Genomic DNA, 26,204 nt, shown 5'->3' on the forward strand with positions numbered 1-26,204 from the left:
AAAATTTTTTTTTTCTCTGTTACTCCTAGGGTTAATTACTCTTACCGGTAATTGGATTTTCCAATAGCCTCCACAACGGCACTGGGGTTTCCCAACCCATTTCTTTTTCTGTGACATAATTATGTGATAATGTATTATTTGAATATTTCAATACACTTTCTTTGCATTACTAATGAGTCCTATGTCATTAACTGAAGCAGGTAAATGGAGGGGGCCTTTTAAACTTGAGCTTCTATGTTGTTTCCTGTCCTGGGGAGGCGGGGACATCCTCCTCTGAGTTCCGTTGAGGAGGCTATTGGAAAATCCAATTACCGTTAAGCGTAATTAACTCTTTTCAGCTCTCTGGTCACTTTTGAATGATGGTGAAAAAAACGTGAGTTGGGTTTAGCAGAAGGAGTGGGGCCAATAAATTTGTGACAACTTAATTAAGCTATAAGACAAAAAAAATTACAAAAAGCAGCACAAATCTAGATTTCATTTTATGGCTAAAGACAAGCCTTTATTAATTTGGCACACTGTCCTGCATACCAGTTTAAGAACGGCACATGGAATTCCACTTTTAATAAACTATGTAAGAAAATTGAAGAACACTCTCTCCTCTCCTCTTATCACCTCTTCCCACAATCGCCTCCAAGATTTCTCCCGTGCATCCCCCACACTCTGGAACTCGCTACCCCAGCATATCAGACTCTCACCTACAGTGGAATCCTTCAAAAGAAACCTGAAAACCCACCTCTTCAGACAAGCCTACAACCAGTGACCCTGCTGACTCTATACCACCATGACCAACTTCACTCGCACCTACTGTGTCCTTCTCCCATACCTCGTAGATTGTAAGCCCTCACGGGCAGGGCCCTCTCTCCTTCTGTACCAGTTTGTAACTCGTCTTGTTTATGATTAGTGCAATTGTCTGTATTATGTATGTATACCTCTTCTCATATGTACAGTGCTATGGAATAAATGGCACTTTAATAATAAATAATAATAATGGTCACATTTTATTTGCATAACACCTAAAACTCCTTTAGAGGGTACTCTTATTTTCAAAAACTTCATAATGGCATGTCTTTGCTTTGATCAGGGAGGGTCTGGGTGCTGAGGGCCACACTGTCACTAAAATGAGGGGACTGAAAAAATCAGCTAAGAAGGGACAGAGCACTTGACTGAGCAATTCTGCATTCTCATTCCCCCTCGAATCAAAAACCTTCTGACGTATCACTATGATATTTAAGAAATTTGTTAAAATAATAGATAAATGAATGAGAGATCAACATGGGACTATAGTCCTGCGGTGGATTTAAAATGGGTGTATGGGCAATTTTACTTATATCACATTTTTGCACATTTTTTTTTTCCCCAAAAACCCTTCTTATTTCCATCTCCTCCCGTTTGAAACCCTCTTTCCAATACAGCTGAGCATTTTTATAGTAAACAGCCTCAAGATGTCAAACATTTTTACTTGGAGTGAAATATTAATGTAGAGTATGAAACCTTGAACAGGAACATGAATTTAGAGTTCAATCTACACCCTTTGGACACAGATCTTTTATTGTGAATGTGAAACTTCAAGGCACACTTCAGCTTTAGGCAAAAATCAACATCTTCAGTTGTGCCTGAAGTTGCCACACACACACACTAAAGTAAAAACCTCTAGGGAAAAGTTCTGATGGTCTATAAGAAGAAAACTTCATCCATAAACATCAGACATAGTATAAAGGGGCATGTGTATGATTGACTCATCTATTAATTAAAACCAGAAATATGAACTTCATTCATAATGATACATTCACACTTCACATATCAAATTCTATCGGTATTTCAAGTTACCTCAGATGTGTGGAATTACAGACTTTTTTTGAAATATTTCTGTCGGTCCATAAGAAGATGACCATTCAAATACCTTAGCATCAGGTATAATGGACCTATTTAGTAACAAACAAAGGAAACAATTGACATTACTACTTGGCTGTGTATCTTTTCACATTATAGAAATACATATGTTTCTAACTTTCAAACAATTAGGAGCTTAGTTCAAAATTATAAGTCATAAACGATTGTTAATTCATGTTGATAATATACAATGTATGCAGACGTTACATGTCTGTTCAGAGATTTCAGTAAATTTAGACTCTTAGGGGAAGATTTATTATAGACAGATGTTGTGCACTGGTCTATGTTATCCCCTGCGCTGCCAGAGGACGCGCCTAATTTATGATGAGGCACAGGTTTTGTCATAGATTAGGAGCATCGTCTGTCAATTCTTGTGCCTAAACAGAAATCTAAAATCTAAACAGAAATTTACAACAGAAAAGTGTCATAAAAGAAGATAAATGTGCGGTACCTGGTGGCCCCATGCCCTCCTCACCCACACCACTTCCCTTTTTTGGAAAGTGGCAAGCGCAACATAGAAATACCACTTACACAAAATGTTGTGGCAAACCACAGGTTTGCAACTTTTTTACACCAGGGAAGTGGTATGGGGGGAATGACAAATTCCTCCCTTACTGATTGGCTGGTTGGGAAGGTTTATTCAAATCACAGATGGGAGACACTTGGTAACTGTTCACTTGGCAACTGAGGTGCATTTGAAGTGCTTTAACCACCTCAGCCCCCCTAGCTTAAACCCCCTTAATGACCAGACCACTTTATTACAATTCTGCACTACACTACTTTCACGGTTTATTGCTCGGTCATACAACTTACTACCCAAATGAATTTTACCTCCTTTTCTTCTCACTAATAGAGCTTTCATTTGGTGGTATTTCATTGCTGCTGACATTTTTTGATATTAATCGAAATTGACCGAAATTTTTCACTTTCTGTTGTAAAATTTTTCAAATAAAACTACATTTCTATATACATTTTTCTCTAAATTTATTGTTCTACATGTCTTTGATAAAAAAAATTGCAATAAGTGTATATTTATTGGTTATAGCGTTTACAAACTATGGTGCAAAAATGTGAATTTACGCACTTTGACTTTCTGAGCACCTGTCATGTTTCATGAGGTTCTACAATGCCCAGACAGTAGAAACACCCCACAAATGACCCCATTTCGGAAAGTAGACATCCTAAGGTATTCGCTGATGGGCATAGTGAGTTCATGGAAGTTTTTATTTTTTGTCACAAGTTAGCGGAAAATATATATATTTTTTTTCTTACAAAGTGTAACAAAAAATAAAATTTTACATGAACTCACCACACCCCTCACGGAATACCTTGGGGTGTCTTCTATCCAAAATGGGGTCACTTGTGGGGTATTTATACTGCCCAGGCATTTTAGGGGCCCTAAAGCGTGAGAAGTAGTTTGGAATCCAAATGCGTAAAAATGCCCTGTGAAATCCTAAAAGTACTCATTGGAATTTGGGCCCCTTTGCGCATCTTGGCTGCAAAAAAGTGTCACACATGTGGTATCGCCGTACTCAGAAGAAGTAGGGCAATGTGTTTTGGGGTGTCTTTTTACATATACCCATGCTGGGTGAGATAAATATCTCTCTAAAAGACAACTTTTCCCATTTTTTTATACAAAGTTGTCATTTTACAGAGATATTTCTCTCACCCAGCATGGGTATATGTAAAAATACACCCCAAAACACATTGCCCTACTTCTCCTTAATACGGCAATACCACATGTGTAACACTTTTTTGCAGCCTAGGTGTGCAAAGGGGCCCAAATTCCAATGAGTATCTTTTAGGAGGGCATTTTTAGGCATTTGGATTCTCACGCTTTAGGGCCCCTAAAATGCCAGGGTAGTATAAATACACCACATGTGACCCCATTTTGGAAAGAAGACACCCCAAGGTATTCCGTGAGGGGCATGGTGAGTTCATAGAAGTTTTTGTTTTGGCACAAGTTAGCGGAAATTGTTTTTTTTTTTTTTTCTCACAAAGTCTCCCTTTCCGCTAACTTGCGACAAAAAGTTCAATCTTTCATGGACTCAATATGCCCCTCAACGAATACCTTGGGGTGTCTATTTTCCGAAATAGGGTCATTTGTGGGCTGTGTTTACTGTTCTGGCATTTTGGGCGGGGCTAAATTGTGAGCAACCCTGTAAAGCCTAAAGGTACTCGTTGGACTTTCAGCCCCTTTACGCACCTAGGCTGCAAAAAAGTGTCACACATGTGGTATCGCCGTACTCAGAAGAAGTAGGGCAATGTATTTTGAGGTGTATTTTTACATATACCCATGCTCGGTGAGAGAAATATCTCTGTCAAATGACAACTTTGTATAAAAAAATTAGAGATATTTCTCTCACCCAGCATGGGTATATGTAAAAAGACACCCCCAAAACACATTGCGCTACTTATCCTGAGTACGGCGATACCACATGCAGCCAAGATGCGCAAAGGGGCCCAAATTCCAATGAGTACCTTTTAGGAGGGCATTTTTAGGCATTTGGATTTCAGACTTCTTCTCACGCTTTAGGGCCCCTAAAATGCCTGGGCAGTATAAATACACCACAAGTGACCCCATTTTGGAAAGAAGACACCCCAAGGTATTCCGTGAGGGGCATGGCGAGTTTCTAGAATATTTTTTTTTTGCCACAAGTTAGCGGAAAATGATTTTGTAAGAGAAAAAATATATATATATATTTTTCCGCTAACTTGTGCCAAAAAAGAAATATTCTAGGAACTCGCCATGCCCCTCACGGAATACCTTGGGGTGTCTTCTTTCCAAAATGGGGTCACTTATGGGGTATTTATACTGCCCTGGCATTTTAGGGGCCCTAGAGCGTGAGAAGAAGTCTGGAATATAAATGTCTAAAAATTTTTACGCATTTGGATTCCGTGACGGGTCTGGTGAGTTCATGTGAGATTTTATTTTTTGTCACAAGTTAAGTGGAATATGAGACTTTGTAAGAAAAAATAAATAAAAATTCCGCTAACTTGTGCCAAAAAAAAAACAGCGTCTGATATACCTTTCAGGGGTTAAAAATCGCATCTACAGCCTGCCAGCGAACGATCGCCACTGGCAGGCTGTAGATCCACTGGTTTACCTTCGGTTCCTGTTAACGCGAGCTCCTGTGTGCGCGCGTTCACAGGAAATCTCGCATCTCGCGAGATGACGCGCCGGCGCGTCTAGGAGGAACAACAGGGCCGCCGCCAGGACGCAATCCTGTGTGCGGCGGTCCTGGGATGGTTAAAAATGTGGAAACAGCACCACTCTTTGCCATGGGTTGTGTCTGGTACTGCAGCTCAGCCATACTCATTAACAGGAAGTCAGCACCCAGACTCAGTCAACAGACATGAGTGAGTCTGGTTTCTGAAGAAAGCAGCCATAGTTTTGTAATCTCATTGAGCAATTTTAAGGGGTTGCTCACCCCTAACTAGTTTTCTTGATCTCCACTGCTGGCTTCTGGCTCCATCACTGCTCCATGGGCTCTGCAGGTCCCAGGTCTCCCTATGTCCACATCCGGTTTGATGGAAGTCATATGCCCGGTGCAGCAGTCACGTCACCCATGCGTCATGTCACTGGGTCACATGACGCATTGGTGACACGTCACCACTGTGGCCACTCACCAGATGTTGACGTGAGTGTTTGTGCTGCAGACCTCTCTTTCCTAATTCACTAACAGGAAGTTATCATTAACTACCATGTTAAACATACAATGGAGCTTCTACAATCCTGCTACCTCATATGGCATTTTACCCTCCTCTCCTTTACTTAGGTTTGTGTTTATTAAGTAGATTCTTAGATAAAACTTTAATCGTATATGGTTGTGAGAATGGCGTCTGACGTCCATTATGACTGCTAACACTGCTCAAACATTGGAGGCTAGTTGGCTTTTCTAGTGCTGAATCAGGGCAGAGAATTCAGAAATCTACGATGACAACCCCTGTGGTAGCCGTACTGCTCAACATGAAGCTTACCTAGGAACAAAAAATAATATACAGTAACCATAATACTGTATGTTCCTTACATGTCACATTTATCTTATACACAGGTAACAGAAATCAAAGATAGGCTGAAGATTTCAAAGAAAATCTGGTCCACTTTACCACATTCTATCTGTAAGGAAGAGAGAATGACAGGAGGAGAGTCCAGTCAAGAACAGTGCTGGAATGGTCAGAGCAAAGCTCGGTAATGTGATTAAATATGATTCTAACATACTTGCCAACTTATTGACGTGTGAATGAGGCATAGGTGTGTATATATTGATAGCTGTAAACGCGGGAGGTGTTATTAGTTATAGCAGTCTCTGTTTAAGTGTGTATACAGAGATAGCTGTGAGTCACTGATTGTTGTACACAGGGGCGGTGTTATCAGTGATTGATAGCATTCTCTGTGTAAGTGTGTATACAGAGATAGCTGCCAGTCACTGATAGTTGTACATAGGGGAGGGTTTATCAGTGATTGATAGTATTCCATGTGTAAGTGTGTATATGCAGATAGCTGTCAGTCACTGATAGTTGTACATAGGGGAGGGTTTATCAGTGATTGATAGTATTCCATGTGTAAGTGTGTATACAGAGATAGCTGTCAATCTTTGATATCTGTACACACGGTGGAGGTGTTATCAATGATTGATAGCATTCCCTATGTAAGTGTGTATACAGAGATAGCTGTCAGTCACTGATAGTTGTACATAGGGGAGGGTTTATCAGTGATTGATAGTATTCCATGTGTAAGTGTGTATACAGAGATAGCTGTCAATCTTTGATATCTGTACACACGGTGGAGTTGTTATCAATGATTGATAGCATTCCCTATGTAAGTGTGTATACAGAGATAGCTGTCAGCAGGGGCAGATTAAGTGCATGATAGGCCTGGGGCTGTCTACCCAACTCTGGCCCCTCCCTCAATTTTAGCAAAAAAATGTTCGGTACGAATAGGCTGCGGTGCTTCGTGACCGCCACAGTCTCTTCCTAGGCCATATGACATCACATTCATCGTTCACGTGGCCTAGGTGCAGCTTAGTCCCATCTGAGTGATTGGGGCTGCGTTGCAGTACCAAGCAAAGTGCTATCAAATGGACAGCGCTGTGCTTAGTAAGGTGCAAAGAGGCAGCAGCGCTCACTGGGACATCGCGGTCTCCTCAAACAGCTGATTGGCGGGCGTTCCAGGAGTCATACCCCCACCATCTCATAATTCTCTGAGTACAGATGTCATAGATGTTACCTGCAGTCTTATGTAACACCCAGCATAACACAGTTAATTATTGTGTTATGTGGGGTGTTACATAGGACCGCAGGGAACATCTACTACATTCTCTGTATGCAGAAAGTTATCACTGTTATCTGGGCTGTTACATAGGACTGCAGATGACATCTACAAAATACAATTTGAGTTGCCAAATTTAAAATACATTTGATTATGATAAAAAAAAACAAGTGAACCAGTAGTGAGACTGCTCTACATATAGGAGAAGACAGCACCACATACCTCTTACATACAGTGACATATCCTGTCAAGTAGACCTTCTCTTTCCTCTTCTCCTCCATTTGATCCAGAACACCATAACAAATTCTTTCAGCCGCATCTCGTATCTGCAGAGTTTGTTACACAGACATGGTAGATTTCTCATAATCTACGTAATTTATCAAACTGGTGTAAAGTAGAACTGTCTTAGTTGCCCATAGCAACCAATTAGATTCCACCTTTCATTTTCCAAAGGAGCTGTCAAAAATGAAAGGTGGAATCTGATTGGTTGATATGGGCATCTAACCCAGTTCTACTTTACACCAGTTTGATAAATTACCCCCAAAGTTCCCTATAGTGTCTACAGCAATTATAATGCCCCCTAGAGTCCACTCAGTATTAATAACATCCTATATTGTGCTCATGGTAATAATGCCTGTATAGTGTCCCCGAAAATAATGTGCCCTAATATGTCGCTGTAATAGAAATGCCCCACAGTGCCTCCCCAATAGAAACGACCCCCACACTGCCCCATATAGTAATTTCCCCCACACTGCCCCATGTGAAATTTGCCCTCACACTGCCCCCCATGAAGTAATTTGCCCCACACTGCCCCCATTAGTAATTTGCCCTCACACTGCCCCGTGAAGTAATTTGCCCCACACTGCCCCAATGAGTAATTTGCCCCCACACTGCCTGCCATGAAGTAATTTTCCCACCACACTGCCCCTATGAAGTAATTTGCCCGATGTAACAATCTGCCCCCACACTGCCCCCCCTGAAGTGATTTGCCCCCAAAGTAATATGTCCTCCTCTGCCACCCAAAGTTGGCACACAAAATGTTTTAAATAAAAATAAAACAAATAACCGCTAATACTTACCCGTGTCCGGGATGGTGAGGCAGGCCGCAGGTGCGCATACTTCATTGTCCTGCTTCCCAGTGCAGGCACGCGATGATGTAATCACGCACGCCTGCACCCTGATTATACTACCACATAGGCCTAAAGCCTATGGCGGTGATTGGTGGCGAGGCAGGGAACTATGCGCTTCCGTGCCCCACCGTAGTATGTGGGCATCGCAGGGGGGCGGGGCTGCCGCCCCGAACGCCCCTATGTTAATCCGCCATTGGCTGTCAGTCACTAATAGCTGTACATGGGGGAGGTGTTATCAGTAATTAATAGTGTTTTATGTGTAAGTATGTATACAGAGATAGCTGTCAATAACTGATAGTTATTAAGTCTTAAGTTCAGAAAGAGCAGTGATTTAAATGTATAAATAAATGTAAATTCATAAATTACAACTTTTCCCATAAAACTATATATCAACCTGCTCAGCTCCTCCTGCTCTCTAACATGCTGCCTGCAGATTGTACTGCATTTCATAGTGACAAGTTCTCTGAAAAGACACATTGACCAATATCTATTTTTTTTTTCCTTTTCTTTGGATCAATAGGGAGAAACTAAGAGCCCCCTCTTTCCTTTCTTCCTTTCATCTACATCTCCCCTCTCCTTTGTATACGTCAACATTATTAGCTGATCAAACGAACCAGATTCAGTGAAGATACAGTGAAGATACAATATAGAAGGCTTTTGTACAAGTGTAGAAATGGCAGCACAGCAAAGTGTAACTGATGAAAGTGACTAACAAAATGCAATAACCTTTGATAGATGGTAAAGCTGATAAATAGAAAAACTCAAGCTTGAAAAACAACAGTGGATTGCTTTCTGGCCTGACCATTTGTCATCGATTTAACAAGCGGCGCATAGTATAGCGAGTCCTTGAGATGATTTACTCACTTTGGTCTTTTTTAACATTAGTGATGATTATATTTGGGAAAAGGGATAGTTCATCACTAAAAATGAAAACAAGCATCATAAAGCAGCACCCTACAAAAATAAATCCATTCAATCAAGGGCTATTATAACATTTAATCTATCAGATGTTTTTAATAGAGCAAATTTTCATGCTGACAAATTATTCATGATATTGAACTGTGTCGCTCTCGTGAAATGCAGCCGAGAGCTCCACAACGATAAGTGATCTCATACAGATTAATGTTCTTTACATCCTGTGTGATGGGAAAATGAAAGCAGAAGAGGATAAAGCAGATGGATGTCGAAAAAATGTACCCGGCCATTGAATTCTCAACTAGCCTCAAATTAGAGTAATACATAGCCTCAGATATCTTTATTTCATTTTTACAAGTGCACTTGCTGTGAAATTATTGTAATACTTAAATAGACATTTCTCTAGTTCTCTACTACACTGATAAATGTCCAAATGTGAGAAATGAAGAAACATGCCTAAGAGACACGGCCTGACTTCTGCACTGCAAGACAGAATGGCTGCCAACATAAGAAATCCTTTAAAAAAAGAAGGGCAGAATCCTGTCATCCACAACTGTGAATCCTTAGATATTGATTTTTATGAAATTAACTACAGTTTGGCTTTTGACTTTCCAGGTATCTGCCAGAGGTAATGACGGATGGCCTGATAAATCAGATCAATAATCCGGAGGTGGATGTAGACATCACAAGGCCGGACACATTTGTAAGACAGCAAATAATGGCCCTACGAGCAATGACAAACAAGCTGAGGAATGCTCTCACTGGAAATGATGTCAATTTTCAAGATACAAGTAAGTTAACATTGGTTTTATGCACAAAATGAATGGTTTTAAGTAAAGACTAATTATAGTGGCCATTTCCCCTATTTCATGGCCTTATTTATATAGTGAAAGCAACACGTCACTGCATCCCAGAAGATCAGTACACTTAGGCTAGGATCACAATTTCGCTATACACTTGGGCACTATATGGTTCACTATATGGACAAAAGTATTGGGATACCTACACATTACACCTACAGGAACTTTATGGCATCCCATTCTTTGCAGCTAAAACGGCTTACCACCATTCTGGGAAGGCTTTCTGCAAGATTCTGTAGTGTGTCTGTGGGATTTTTTTGCCCATTCTTCCTGAAGAGTATTTGTGACATCTGACAGATCCTGGACACGATGGCCTGGGTAGCAGTATCATCCCAAAGGTATTCAGTGGGTTGAAGTCAGGGCTCTGTGTGGGACAATCAAGTTCTTCCTCACTAAGCTCACCCAACCATGAGTTTATCGACCTTCTTTTGTGCACTGTGGCAAAGTCATGCTGGAATATAAAAGGGCTTTACCCGAACTGTTGGAAGAATACAATTGTCCATATTTTCTTGGTATGCTGAATAATTAGAGTTTCCCTTTACAAGAATTAAGGGGCCTAGGTCAATCCCTTAAAAACAATCCCATAGCATTACCATTCCACCACCAAATTGTACAGTTGGCACAATGCAGCCATGTGCACATTTTTTGTAAGAGGTAACTCTGCAGTTATTGAGTCAGCAGAGTATTAGTAACTTTTATTGAAATTTTTAAAAAAATTCAATTTTTTTTACTTTTTTTTTAACCACAAGGGGACTATAGCAGGCAATCTTTTGATTGCTTCTAAAATACAATCTGTATAGCGTATTGCATTTTAACGTCAGTGCTACACTGACATCAACAGAGAGCACTCAAGGCAGGTTTGGGGCCTATACCAGGTCCCAACCTGCCTATACACATTTTGGCAACTCATAATCTCAATTGCAGGGTGCTGATGGGAGACACAGGGAGTCCGCTCCCTCTGTCATCACTTACATGTGGTGGGAGCCATTGCTCATGGCATGTAAGGTTAAACAGCCCATTTCAGCACTTCTGTTGCTCCAGGCTGTTAGAGCAGGAGCGCGGCTCTCGTGTGAGAGCCCAGCCCACACTCTCCACTGCACGTGGGACCACTTGTAGTGTTTAGACAGGGCCACCATGAAAAGGCTTAACACTTCACAACCACAGACCCAGCTGTGCTAACAAGTTTTATTGGATTCACATAATACAATATTGGACCCTCGTATATTGCAGTGAGCTACAATTTTGGCAGTCACTGTGTTTCAGATGCATTGATTCACACTATCATTCTGTAATTCAAAGCATTCCTATAGAGAAACACCATAGAGCAATGTCTATCATGTATGAGTGTGTACTCACAGCTACTCTGTAGAAATTGTAGCATTCTATATATTTTTCTCAACATGGGACAACATAGATACTATAATTTTATGGTCATTTTGAAAGCTGTTTGACACAGATTAAGGGCTCATGCACACAAACATAATTTTCGTCCGTTCTGTTTTTTTGGGGGGCCCATATGGGGAACCATTCACCTCAATGGGGCTTCCAAAAAAAAGAAATTACTCTGTGTGCATTCCATGTCCATGTCTTATTACTGTCCACATTACGGACAAGGATAAGACTGTTCTATTATAGGCCAGCCGTTCCATGAGTAACGCACGTGGTTGGTATCCGTGTTTTGTGGATCCGCAATTTGCGGACCTCAAAACAATCGTCATGTGCATGAGCCCTAAGATAAAGACACGCATTACATGTGGATAAATATAAAACTGATTCTTTTTATGTTCTTAAAGGTGAAGAAACAAGCGGCTCGGGGAGTGGCAGTGGCTGCACTGATGACATCTGCCCTACAGAGTACGACTACATCACTACAGAAGCGCTACCCTTTGAGCCAGACAGGAGAGAGCTGGAGTATTCTGCAGCACCCACTCTCAACCAATCCCTCATTGTACTGTTCACTTCAATTGTCCTAGTACTGGGGAGACAATGGAGATAATCGAGACATTTCCAGGACAACCACAGAAACTGCTTTAGTTATGAAAATAGTCAATTCTCTTCTTTTTAATACACGCCTGGGCAATGGACCATTTCCCTGCAAATGCTGACAATTTTCTACGTACATTCTTCTTACCTATAGCCCAGGGTCTTTATTTCTTTACTCCAGCAGAAATCTTACTCCCGATGCTCCTTAAATAAATGTCTTCATTCCTAGAGACTTTTTAGTATTTAAATGCTATCAGTTTCAAACATGATACGGTTGTTCCTGTATAAATTATGAACTTGCATATTCACTATGAACTGTTTATGTGGGCACACTACACATATGCAGCGCCCATTGAATATTGGTGTGGTTAATAATATATTTATTTTAGATTTTATTGAATAGTTTATACATTACTTTTTTTAATAAGGGCCACAATAATAATTGACAGATATTCTCTTATTTAACAAGAATTGCTATATTTCCATTAAGTGCATTTAAAAGTGTTTATTTTTATGGAATGCATTTACTTTGTGTTTTTTGTTTTTGTTACTTTTTATGAGTTGTCTAAAATAGTATTGATTCAGTATGGAATAAAAAGAAATAGGGGAAAAATGCCTTGTCATAGGGCTACGTGTGGGTGAGTAGAGGAAGTCAGACGGAGATTGTAATTTGGGCAATTGAAGCCTAGGATATCTGCACATGTAGTTGTAACACGGTTACACCTTGTAGATATTTATGACCTATCCTGCGGTCTTCAATATCAGATCGGTGAGAGTGAATGGGAGCTGGATTGCAGTATGCCAGCATGGCCACTTCACAGTGGATGGAGCTTTCTGCTTCCAGCTCCGTCCACTATTGCGCTCCTGATGCCGGCAGCTACGGCAAATGTTTTGGTGGGAGTGCCAGGTGTTGATCCCCCACTAATCTAATAATGATGAGTATCTAGGGGATAGGTTGTTAATATCTAAAAGGTGGAAACCCTTTAATATTACACTTTTATCACAATTTGACAGAGGTTTTGATTATGGAAAACTGTATTATAGTGCAAATACTTGATGTTTTTATGGTGGTAGCAGTTGACCCACTGAAGTCAATGGGAAAACACACCTAAATTGCTCCACAAATCCAACAATTATGGCACCAAATCACATTTACTACGGTAATTTAGAACTAAGGTAAAAATGTAGCATCATCACAAGTGTAGCATCATCACAAGTGTATGCACCCTGGGTAAACCCTTGTCTTCTCTTTCTCACTGGAATATTCTCATTGCCGTTCTGCCAGTAATTCAACTGCAGATTTGAAAATCCTCAATCTGCCCAGTGCATCTCATGAGCAACTGAGATCTCCATTTCTCAACTGCTCCATCACTGGAAGTGAGTTGTCTATGATTAGGATAAAGGGCTCTGCATTACATGTGTAAACGGCTGTGTCTGGTATTGCAGCTCAGCATCATTACTTTTTCTAATCCTAGACAACCCCTTTAAATAGTGTGGGATTTTTCCACTATTGTGTTCTCTGCAAACAAAGCAAAATGTCATTAAAAAGGAGCGTAAACAAATGTCACCAATCAGCCTTGGGAAATAAAAATGTATGGGACTAGCTGCATGGATGAGCCATGGTGCTGCTGCAAACCTCCTTCACTGAGCTGACCAGCAGGAATCAGTCCCCATTAGAAGAAAACATTGGTGACCTTTATCCAAGATGGTCCATAAATGTTTACATCCTAGAGGACCTCTTTAAGGATTAATGGACATCCAATTTAAACATTACTCCAGCAATTAAAATGGAGGGGCTCGTCAACATTTTATACTTTAATGGTACCTTCAAACATGGCAGATTTTTGTTGCAGAAATTTTCTGCAACTGAAAATCAGTTCCATTTATATGAATGGGAATGTCACGTGGATTTCGGCAAGCCCCATTCAGATGAATGGAACTTTGTTGCAGAAATTTCTGCAACAGATTCTGCCGTGTTTGAAGGTAAATAGACTGGACACAATGGCTACAACACAAATTCATAACCATGTTAATAAATTAACAAAGAAATAACATTACTTGCTGGGACACAATACTAGCATGAATTATAGACAATTTGCCGTTGTCGTGAAAGCACAGGTCACAGGCATGCTGTATAAAACTGGAAAATACACAATAATTGTCTAAACTTCTTAACTAGTAGAACAAAATATGTGGCCAGATTTGAAAGTTGCAAAATTAGTTGGAAAATTTCTGAAATAACTCAAACTGGTCCATTTGACAATAAAATATTTGCTATGAACTGCGTGTCAGAGCTAGCGCTTTATACTTTGTATGTATGAATGTATGTGTCTGAAGGTAAATCCTAATTCCAGCCTGACCAGAAAATGTAGGAGTGATGGCAGTTAAAAGGATTGTCTGAGATAACTAAAAATCTCGGACAAGCACTACACTTGCTTAAAATACTGCAATAAATGATGTTAGTTTCATCCCTTTCTCCAGCACTGTTCTCATGGTAGGGACATAGAGATGATATTCCCACGATAAACATATTAAGAAATTTATCACGCTAACAATATATAACGCGATAAATACCAATTTAGAATATAAAAAAAAACACTTGGGACCACAAGGAGACATTATACTCTATAGGACGGTGGGGCCACTAAGAGACATTATTCTGTATGGGGCCACAAAGAAACATTATACTCTATAGGTGGCCGGCCACAAAGAGACATTATAATGTATGGGGGCCACAAGGAGACATTATACTGTATGGGGCCGTGTGACCCCTATGCATTATAATGATTCCTTGCTGCCCCAATACAGTATCCAGTAATGTCTCTTTGTTGTTCCTGTACCGGGCTTATACTGGTGGGACTCAAGACCTGTATATTCCCCTTGGGTCTAGTACATCCCTTACCTCCTGCATCCACATCCATACACTATATAAATGGGGAGTCAGTCAGGCGTTGCACACTGTATACAGGTAAGGGGGTAGGTAATGTATATGGGGGGGGCAGTAAGTAGTATATTCCATTTAGAGTGTCACTTTTGTAAGCAGCTGTTATTGGCCAATGCTAGAGATGGCACTGTCATGTGCAGGGGCTGCTGAAAAGACAACGAGCCTGGTAACAGATGGTAATAGAAGATAATATTACCATAAGTTTATTCCTCAGTACCCTGGTACTTGCATTCACAGTCTTCATGTGTCTTCCCCCACCTTGGAAAATGGTACAGGACAGGCCAGGGCTGGTTCTCTGTTCTCTCTGGCCTGTGAGGATGCTGCCGTCTTTTCGCGTCTATTATTGGCAGCTGACGTCAGCCTGGCTTGTGTCTGTGCCTTCAGGGCGGTTGTAGATTGGCTGATAATAGTCACAGTTCTCGGGTTGGTGGGCGAAGTCCTGGTGAAGCGAGCGAGGAGATGGCCGCTGCTGCGTGAACTGATAGGTAATGTGCACAGTTGGCCATACACGGACATTTTAGAAGCTGTCAGCGCAAGTGCGACATCCCCTCAGACATCACTAAAATCATGTAATTAAAGGGGTTGTCTGGGTTCAGTTTCCGCCCGGCAGTGTGTTATGATAAACAAAATGTCTGCCTGGGTGAAAATAAGGGTTGTCCGGGTTCAGCTCTGAACCCGGACAACCCCTTTAAGTAACAGTAACGGTATATGAACACTATTATGTCGCTCAACACTAAGCTAACCCAGTAACTGGTGGAGTTGGTTGCAAGTCCAGGTCCTGCAATGCCAGACAGATAGACTAGAGAACCTAGTGTGCAAAAACACACAGTACATGCAAGGTAACAGTACATATATGCAATTTAACCAACTCACCAACTTTTCCTGGGAGCGTCCCTTGTGCACTGAAGAATTGCAGCATATCCACAAAGTGCAGTACAAAAGGCTTTGGTTGGGGTGCTGTTTCTCATTATGGAGGGTGTATACATGAAAAATATTGTAATAACACTCCTCAGGCGTTCTGGCAAAAATATATGAAAATTAGCACATCTACACACATACTATGCATACTAGGCACACTTAAAAATGAGAAAGAGTACCTCCCAGACAACGCATATATATTGGGCAAAAACCCAGAGTGGCATATTAGGCTCTCGCGCTCTCAAAAATATAAATACTGTTCTAAAAGACCAGACTGTTAAATACCAACTTTTAGGACAACTGGAGCATATTTGATTCAATTTGAAGAGATTCGGAGCAAATTGGACCCAAAACAAATTTGAAGAAATCTCTACATCAAGGCTGTCATAGGAAATAATATTTTATAGAAACTGACTTCCTACCCACACATAAGAAGCTGTGTCATTTGGAGAGTCAGAGTGTTGGTCGCATTACACATCTGAGGACCAGAAGGGAGGGGATAACTCACCAGCATCAGCAAGAAGATTACCTTCACTCCAATTTGTATCATGTATCTTTCTTATGGGATAGAGAATAAAAATGTGTTTCTTTAACGGTTATATGTCTACCACACCTTGTATATAGGTCAAAAGGAAAAAGATAATCTTCATAAAATGTAGAAACTTTATTGTAGAAACAAAAAAATCGCATAAAGCAAGGTCCTGCTGGACTTTATTTTATAGATTTTTTTTTGATGTTTCAACTAAAAAGTTTATATATTTTATGAAGATAATCCTTTTTCTTTTGGTCTATTTGGTGAGCGCCAAGGCTGGGTGTGTGGATCCTATCTTCAAGTGACAAGGGTGCAGTCTTATATGCGCAACATGGTGAGCTTTATTGTCATGTATATAGGTCATATATTATTCTGTTTTGCATCTTAAGTGTTTTTCCCTGAATAGGTCTTCTGATGAAGACTCATATCAAGTTGGAAACATTTTGATAGAGGTTTGTTAGGGAGCACCAGAGTGATACCAGGTGTCACGGCCTTTGTTTTGCGCTGTGACACTGTTGCCACACTTGCGGTGTTGCTCTGAGAGCATGTGGTGGCAGTGTCTCGGCCTTCCGGGTGATTGCCGTGACATGGTTGCCACGCATGCTGTTGCCGGTGGTAACGTGTGGTTTGGTATGCTTGTATGTGCCCTTCCCCTTTAAGTTGTAGCCTTCCCCTGTCTGGTGTTGGAAGGGTTAACTCCCTTCCTAGTGTTCTGTGAACACTGGGTTTATGTGTGTGTGGCTGTTTGGGCTATCTAGCCTCTGCTGGATGCCTGAAGCTCAGTTTTCCTCCAGCCTTGTCACTGTTCCTGGCTTTTACCATCTGTCCAGTGAGGGCCATCCTTGTGGTCATTGATGTTATTATGGTGTCTCTTTCTCTTCTTATCTTTTGGTTTGCGTGGGTTATGTTCAGGGTGTTGTATGTCTTGTGTTGTATTACATGGCTGGTGATGTTTGGTGTCCAGCATGTTTGCTAGACATTCCCCTTGTAACGGATCTCCTGGCACCCCGACCGGGTACCTCCGTCGATAGATGCTCCTAGTGCTTTCCGAGGACTCCAAGCACTCCACTTGACACCGTACGCACTGCAGACCCCACGAAACGCCGAAGCTTGGTTGAGGTCTCACCGTCTCCTACCCACCCTGGACCTACGACAAGGCTCCAGTCTCCAGTGAGTGAACCTCTCCTACATCCAGAGAGCAGGAACAGCTCTTACAAGAGCTAGTAGTTATGCCAGGGGAGTATAGCAAATCTTCTGCGTATAGCAATCCCCCAGTGTCGATCAGTTGCCCAAACACCAGCCTCAACTTGGTAAAGGGTAAAAACAGGAACTCTTTATTTGAACACACAGAATTGATATACACATCTTCCAACAAGGTTACCACCCACAGGGTTTTGTAAAAACAGCCAATCACATGCATTTACAGTATTGACACCTTCCCATTAATTGTACACAAAACCCCCTTCCCTCTGTCTGTAACGCAATCAACAAAATACAATGAGCATTGACTTTGACGCAATTAACTAACACACTGGCATTGTCTGAGACGCAATCAACAAAATACAATTACCAAACGTAATGGGCTAACTTAATCACTCACAGACAGAAACCACACATTTTTCCCAAAACACAGAAAACACCTCAAAACCCCACATATCCCAATAATGTATACATCCATGGATAGCTCTGATCCGGGTGAACAACATATCCAAAAATCACCAGATCCGAGCAGGGGTTCCCGAATTCCATGGAAGTCACATTTGGCCGGTCGCAAGCATGGCTTTCCTGCCCAAAACAGTTCCACAGATTTAAGCTGTGCGGCTGGTCTGTCTTCTCCTTCAAAGTTAGTATGGGCCATAATCCTGGGGCAAGATGCTGGCAAACAGGCCCCTCCAAAACCCAGTGGCGAGGTTGGTTTCGCCACACCCCTGTCTCACGTTTATTGCAGCTATGGTTGTCCTGGGCTCCTGTATGGTTGTGGTTAGTGCTGTGTCTGTTAATGTTGGTGTGGACAGCAGCACTTGTGCACAGGTTCCAGTCAGTGTGTCTGTGGCAGGTAAGTGTGTTATGGGTTTTGCTTACCTTCCAACTCCATATGCTGTATGTGTTCCCCACTCTTTGCAGCCTGGCCTCAGATAGACACTCCTGTTCCTCCATGACTGGGATGAACAGGTCATCTCTTCCTGGCTCTTTGGTGAGGGATTACCAGGGCGACTCAGGGTCTCTAGGAATCCAGAGTATGAGCCGTCCTACCATCAGGGTCTGCTCATACGGTGAGGAGTCAGGGAGAGGATTAGGGACGCTGTGGGAGGTGACCGGCTCCTTTATTACTTCTTTTGGCCAGGATTATCCCCTTTTTCCCCCCACTACCCACCGTGACACCAGGTCACTCTTGTCAGGGTGGTGTCCTGTATGCTATGGCACATAGGTAAGGAATTAGGGCAATACTCTGCTAGCTCTGCCCTCCCTCTACTCTGATCTTTATATATAGATAATTAATATTGTTGGGCAAGCATGCACGGCTGAACACCAGTTCGGCTTCAGCATCGCTATGCTCGTCCAATTATTGCGTGCACTCGAGCGTGTCAAGTCAGTGTATTTAAATCTAATTTAGCCCCTATTTCTGACAAGTTTCTGGTGGGATTCAAACTCACAACCTTCTACATTACAGCCAAGAATGCTAACCACTACACTTTACAGCTGCATGGCCAGTTAGAATGAGACTGATGGAAAAGCAGCAATAACTTCTTCAGTCCTGTGATTGTGTATCCAGGTACACCCAAGTTGAGGACCCAACTGCACTGCTTTCAAGTAAATATGCATTGCTGAAAGGGTTTAAAAATGTGAGCGAAATATGGTATTGCGCATTTCCTTTCTACAGGCTGCAAATGGTTAACCGGCACCGTTAACCATTGCTAGGTGGGGCTGCCTTACATTCCCCACAGGAAGGGGTTGAGATTTAGGGCTCATGCACAAGGCTGTTTCCCCTCCGTGCCATATTGTGGCCAGCATGCGGTGGGTCCGCTATGCACGGGGCACCGGCCGTATGCACCCCGCATCACGGATGCGCACGCATTCACCCAGAGATGCGGTGTGGAAGCACGGATCGGAACCCTACAGAAGCACTATGGAGTAGTAGTGCATGCACTTTTTTGCGGTGCGGACTGTGTTTACGTTTGTGGGCATGAGCCCTTAGTGTGAGGTGCAGCTGAGACAGAAAAGGTGAAGTGTGAGGAGAGTAGGCTAGAAGCAGCCATGAGAGGGACCAGCCATCTTGAGAGACAGAGCCATGAACCAGTCTGTGATGAAGCGAATGACAATCATCTTGGAGTGTTTCAGCTTTTATGAGGAGGTGCTTGCTAAATAGACCTGGAGATAATCTGCGTTTAGAAATCGCTTTGGCCGCTCTAGAGGGTGAGGCCAAACAAAATGTTCTACTACAACCGGAGGCCATGCGCAATACATTGAAAGAGATGGAAGAAATATACGGTGAAACGGCCAGCGCAGGACACCTCAAGGAAAAATTATTTTACCGAATTCAGCGGGAAGACAAAGCTGTCTCGCAGTATGCAATGGCGCTATAGGAAGTGTTGGCTGAGGTGCAGAAAAAAGAGGCGGACGGAGTAACCGCCATGGGAACTGCAGATCGGATCCTGCGGGAACAATTCATTCTGGGACTCTACATCACTCCCCTGAAACAGGCCTTGCAGGAACCAGTTAGGGTGGACCCTACACTAACCTTTCGACAAATATTAGCAGAGGCAGTAGCATGGAGCAAAGAAGAAAGTTATGTGTCCGGAGTGATACGGACCCAGACCGTCACCTCCCTTGGGGTTTCAAAGAGCGAAGAGGTCCTAGTCAGAGTAGTACAAGACTTAGAGCTCTCTGAGTGCTATGCAGGAAAAGTTGACACACCTGGAAAAACAGATGGAGTCTCGCTATACCCCTGAAACTGCCTACCCGGCCCGACAACAAATTTATCAGACGCCCCCATGGGTTCCGATACCAGAATATCCTCACCCTAATTTACCTTCTCACAAGCTCCTCAGTATCCTCCAAGGAGGCCTGTCAATAAAGTCCTAAGGGAACCCCCCATACGCAGACAAGGCCGTCAAGGGGCACATTGTTGGCGGTGTGGAAATTATGGACATTATGCCAGAGAGTGTCGGAGTGATGTGGCTGGACGCCCAGAGCCACTGTTAAACTTCCTGCCCACACAGTAGTGGGGCGTACTGCGGGGGAGGTGGAGAGCCAAGATACCCAGTATGGCTCCGAACACCTGGTCGCAGGGTGTCCACCATTCGACTTGAATTTGAAGGCATTCCGGTCGACTGCTTAGTGGATACCGGGTCACAAGTACCGATTATGCCTGAGTCACTCTTCTACCGTTACTTCCAAATGCTGGCCAAGCCAGAGCGAGAGACGCTGGTCTGGGTTACAGCGGCCAATTAACAACAGATCTCACAGGAGTCGTGTGGATGAATGTACGGCTATGTGAGCAAGAAGTGGGACGGAAAGGTATCCTGTTGGTCCCTTAGACGTTCAAAGAAGACTTGCCTGTGATAATGGGCATGAATATTCTGCGAGAATTGGATCAGATAATGTTCACCAAACAGGGGCCGGGCTATTGGAAGCAAGCCACTCCGCACAAACCTACTCAGAAAGCGTTTCGAGGAGTCTATGACTACTGGTGCCAAGCTGTGATAGGTTATAGAGAAAGGAACTTTAGTCAGTGCGCTGTAGAAGTGGACCCTGAGTAGCAGGGGTAGATAGGAGAATATCAGCTGAGTGTAGCCTGGACTCTTATGTGTTTGCTGCGGAAAGCATTTATTCTTACTCTTGTTCAAATATTCTGTGTAAACCTGTTTATACTGTTAATCCTATTTTCTGGCAGTTTCATTTTGCTCTTTAATAAAGCCGGTTTATCTTCAGTCTCCTTGTCCGCTGTACTGTACTTGAATCCTGCTTTGAAGTCTCTCCCTCCTCTGACCGCTACACCCCGCCCCCTTAACAGTGACCTCCACAGCCCCCCACCCCTTAACACTGACCCGCCCACAGTGCCGCGTCTCCTTAAAATGGGACCTCTACAGCAGCCCACCCCCTTAACTTTGACCTTTACAGAAGCCTGCCCCTTTAACAGTGAGTTCTACAGCACCCCACCCCCTTGACAGTGACCTCCACAGGGGCCAGTCCCCTTAACAGTGACTTCTACAGCACCCGCCCCTTAACACTGACCATAGGTTACAGTCCCCTTAACTGACCTCCACCATTCCCGGCCCCCTTAACACAGACCTCTACAGAGACTGCCCCTTTTACAGTGGCCACAGTACCCCGCTCCCTTAACAGTGACCTCACAGTACCTCGCTGCCCCTTTAATTGTGGCCTCCATAGTCCCCTCCTCCCTTAACAGTGACCTCCACAGCGGCCTTCCCCTTAACAGTAACATCCACAGCGCCCTCCACTTTAACAGTGACCTCCACAGCATCTGCCCCTTTATTAGTGAACTCCACAGTACCAAATCTCATTAACAGTGATTTCCACAATAACCCACCCCCTTAACAGTGACCTCCACAGAGCTCCATTCCCTTAAAATAAGACCTCCACAGCACCCCCTTAACAGCGACCTCTACAGCACCCTGCCCCTTAACACTGACCTCCATAGCAGACCATCCCCTTAACGGAGACCTCCATCGTTCCCTGCCCCCTTAACAGAGACCTCTACAGCACCCGTCCCTTTAACAGTGACCTCCACAGCGGTCTGCCCATTTAACAGTGACCTCCACAGTGGCAATCGCCTTATTAGTGACCTCCACAGTACCCCATCTCCTTAACAGTGATTTCCACAACACCCCGCCCCTTAACACTGACCTCCATAGCAGACCGTCCCCTTAACTGTGAGCTATTGATTCCTTTTTATACCATTTTCACTAGACGAGCTGACCAAAAACAGCAGTTCCAGCATTCTTGCTTTATTTTAAAAATGTTTACAATGTTCACAGTGCTGGATAAATAATGTGATTGTTTTAATATCAGGTCATTATGGATGTAGCAATAGCAATTATGTTTAATATCCTTTATGGATAAGTTGAAAAAAGGTGATTTTTTTATTTATTAACGTTTATTCTTTTCATTGGGGACTTGAACGTACAATGTTCCAATCGGTGGTAATAATATATTACAATACTTCTGTATTGTAATGTACACCGTCGAGTCACATTATTATGACCACCAGCTAATATCCAGAGTAACCACTGTATCCAGCACGGACTGCAACTAGACAGATGGAGGTGACTCAGTAAGGTCCTGGTAGGTTGTCACAGGTATTTGGAGCCATGTAGACTCCAGTCCACAGCTCTTGGAGGGTGTATGGGAGAGGATCCATAGAGTGAACATAACAATCAAGATGGTACCACAGATGCTCAATTTGCTTCAAGTCTGGGGAATTAGGGGGCTAGGGTAGTACTTGGAAGTCTTGGTCATGCTCCTTCAACCAATGTGATATGTTGCATTTTCATGCTGTAAGATCCCATCTGCACCAGGAAAGAAGAACAGCATGTATGGGTGTATGTATGTTATCTGCAAGGATGGATCATACCCAAATCGGTTGAGAGTGCCTTCCACATGGATGAATGAACCCAGAGAATGCCAGACCATAACGCTGCCACCGCTTGTGTTCTTCCAGCAATGGTTGCAGGGTGTTTGATCTCTTTTATTTTTCTCCTGATGCACCAAAGTTCTTCTGTTTGATAAATTAGAAAACATGACTCACGGGAGAAGGCAATGCTTTGCCAATCATTGGAGGTGCAATTCCGATACTGCTGCGAAAATTAAAGCCTTTTCTGCTGATGCAACTTCTTTAGCAGAGCTGCAGTGATCATCTGTGTGCTTTGGAGCCCTATACCCAGTAGGGTTCCCTGAATGGTTGTTTTAGACACATGTCTGGTAGCCTCCTGGTTAATTTTGGAAGCTCCACTAGTGTGCTGGTCCAACCTCGCGCACCTTCGTAGCTGATGTTCACCTCTCCCATCAATAGCGCAGCAGTGTCCATGTCGCTTATTCGCAACCGTGCCATTTGTCCACTTATGATACATATTCACTACAGCAACACGCAAAGTGGTCATAATAATGTGACTTGACTGTGTATTTTACCTGTCACTATTACACTGACAGCTCTTCTATTAGACTTTCGCTCTGGCAGAGTCAGTTGGCATGACCACCAGCGGGACCCTACAATCATGTTGCAGGGGTCCCTATGGGGTACAGAAGCTGACACTGAGGATCCCATAAGAATGAATAGTGTAATGACCAGACCAGACGCTGTGGGATACAGTGAGTCTTTCGAAGGTCACGTGCTCTGACGGAAGATGAAAATGCATCAATAATGTATGACTATGTATACCAGCATAAAAGCTCACTTAAAATCGATGGGGGCGGTGCAAAAACATTTTCTGAAACTGAAATTCTGCAATAAATACAAAATATGTGAACTCAGCCTTAACCTGGGTAACTGCTGAAGTCAATGAATGCCATTGCTGAATAACAGAATATAGTGTCTGCCTTTCCATTTAACTTCTTACAAAAAAGAGGCAATAGAGATGTATTTGGGCCCTGGTGCCACATAATACAGTATTGAAAAGGTACATGGGTGGGGGCCAGGTTATATATTTTGCATTAGTCCAAAGGTGCACCTCCTCTAAAGATCTCTTGGTCACTGCAGAGATCTGTGTAGGATTCAATCATAAAACAGGTCTGTGACATCACAGTACACATCTAAGGGGCTATTTACATCATATTTTTACCCTACAATTAACCTATACGTTGAGAGAAAAAAAGATGCAAAACATAGTACACTATGCTGTGCAGCAAAAGAAGTATACACAACTAGGGATATTTGGCTTTTGTGTGAAAATTATGTAACATAAAAAATTATAGTCATGAAAGTAAGGCATTTAAGTAGAAGCATGCAATGGCGATTTCCTCATTTTATCTCAATTTAGTGAAACAAAAGCCAACACCAGTGGTTATACCCCACAAAAATGTCACTGTCTAAATAACTTGTCATGTGGCCTTGAGCATTAATTGCAGCTTGACAACAACGTCTCATGCTGTTCACAAGTCAACTTATTGTCTGCTGAGACATGGCATCCCACTATTTTTGAAGGGCTGCCCTCAGGTCATTGAGGTTCTGGGGTGCAGAGATACGAGCCTCTACACAGCGACTCAGCTGATCCCATGTGCCAGTATCAAGTGCCTCCCGCTTCCCCCATGTGGCAGTAAAAGTCGGTATTAAAAATAAAAAAAAACACTTATAATTACTTCCATGTCAGCGATGCGATGCAGGCCTCTTCCGGCCTGTGTTCCGCGCTGTATGGCTCAGGCGGTGTGATGACGTCATTGCGCCGCCTGCACCGGCCTCTGATAGGCTGCGGGCCTTGTGCCGGCAGCCTATCAGAGGAACAGGGAAGGGGGACTCCTCTCCCTCCCCTGCCCCACAGCACAGGCATCTGTATCGCTGTCCTGAGGACGGCGATACAGATGACTATGGAGATGAACGCTTCCACAATGGAAGCGTTCATCTCCCTGTGACCTGCCGGTGTCGGGTGGTGGGCTTGGGGGCCCCTAAGGACTCAGGGGCAATTGCCCCCCTTGCCTCTATGGAAGCGCCGGCCCTGACCACAATGGCATCCTACACAAGATGGGACAATGTGTGGATGCGAATATAAAAATACATAAATCACCGCAAAAGGTGGACCACAATGATATGTAACTGACAACACTGGCTAATCCCTCAAGCTGATGTTAAGAACTGAGACTTTAGCCAATGTATTCCTGTCAGGAACACATCGGAGCCCTTTCGCATCCACACATTATCCCATCTTGTGTAGGATGCTATTGTGGTGCATGTGGTCCGCTGCGGACATCCTCCAATGTATATTTAGAATGTGCCATTGCGTACTGCTGGTAGCATTCTGTTGCATCTGGTAGCCTGTGTCACGTGGCCTGTTATAGGTGGGGCTTACAGCCTTATTTCTCCCACTAGCTGAGTGATTTCACTATGGAGTTATGTGGGAGCTTAGCTGTAAGTTGTATCTTAGCACCTCTCAGACCGTGTTCACACACCGTAGGTAGTCTAGTGGTAGGAACCCATGCCGCACTGAGATACCTTGACGGTGGTGCAAAAGGGCTCTGATGTGTTCCTGACTGGAATACATTGGCTAAAGTCTCAGTTCTTAACATCAGCTTGAGGGATTAGCCAGTGTTGTCAGTTGCATATCATTGTGGTCCACCTTTCAAAGTGATTTATCTAAAAAATAAATAAATAAAACATAGGACACAAAACTAATACGTTTTGTCATGTGAGTTAATAATGAAATCAGTGTCCCGTATGTCATTGAATACAACTTATTTTTAGCTTTTGCTGCAATCAGCACACTTCACAGTAATTAAACCAGACCAGCAGCGGATTTCATCAACAGCAAGTGTAACAAAGTTTGGCAGTAAAAGTTCTTTACTTAAGGTGTCACCAGCTGGGAGTTCATTCTTCTGCTGCCACTTTTTTTTTTTTCACAAACAATCAGAAAACACTTCTCTTTACTTAAAGTAAAGTCACAGTTTTTCCTTTGTATAGTCTTCATGGTACCATCAATATCTGCATTGCGCATATTGCCAGTGCCACCTGGTGGCCATAAATGTTACTACCATGTGCACTCTATGTGAATTCTCCAACATTAAGGCATTCAGTTTACAAAAAATAAATAAA

General features: G+C 42.9%; 1 protein-coding gene across 1 annotated transcript in view; it reads left to right on the forward strand.

Moving 5' to 3' along the window:
* The window catches only part of GPC6 (glypican 6), a 1,295,998-nt gene extending 1,283,935 nt beyond the window's left edge, over positions 1 to 12,063 (forward strand). Inside the window, exons 8-10 of the mRNA XM_044285536.1 lie at positions 5,946 to 6,082; positions 9,823 to 9,998; positions 11,861 to 12,063. Of these exons, the coding sequence (XP_044141471.1) occupies positions 5,946 to 6,082; positions 9,823 to 9,998; positions 11,861 to 12,063 (516 nt within the window). The remainder of the gene's footprint in view (positions 1 to 5,945; positions 6,083 to 9,822; positions 9,999 to 11,860) is intronic.
* Positions 12,064 to 26,204: the final 14,141 nt, after the last annotated feature.

Source organism: Bufo gargarizans, chromosome 3 (assembly GCF_014858855.1).
Source record: "Bufo gargarizans isolate SCDJY-AF-19 chromosome 3, ASM1485885v1, whole genome shotgun sequence".
In the NCBI taxonomy this organism is placed as follows: Eukaryota; Metazoa; Chordata; class Amphibia; order Anura; family Bufonidae; genus Bufo; species Bufo gargarizans.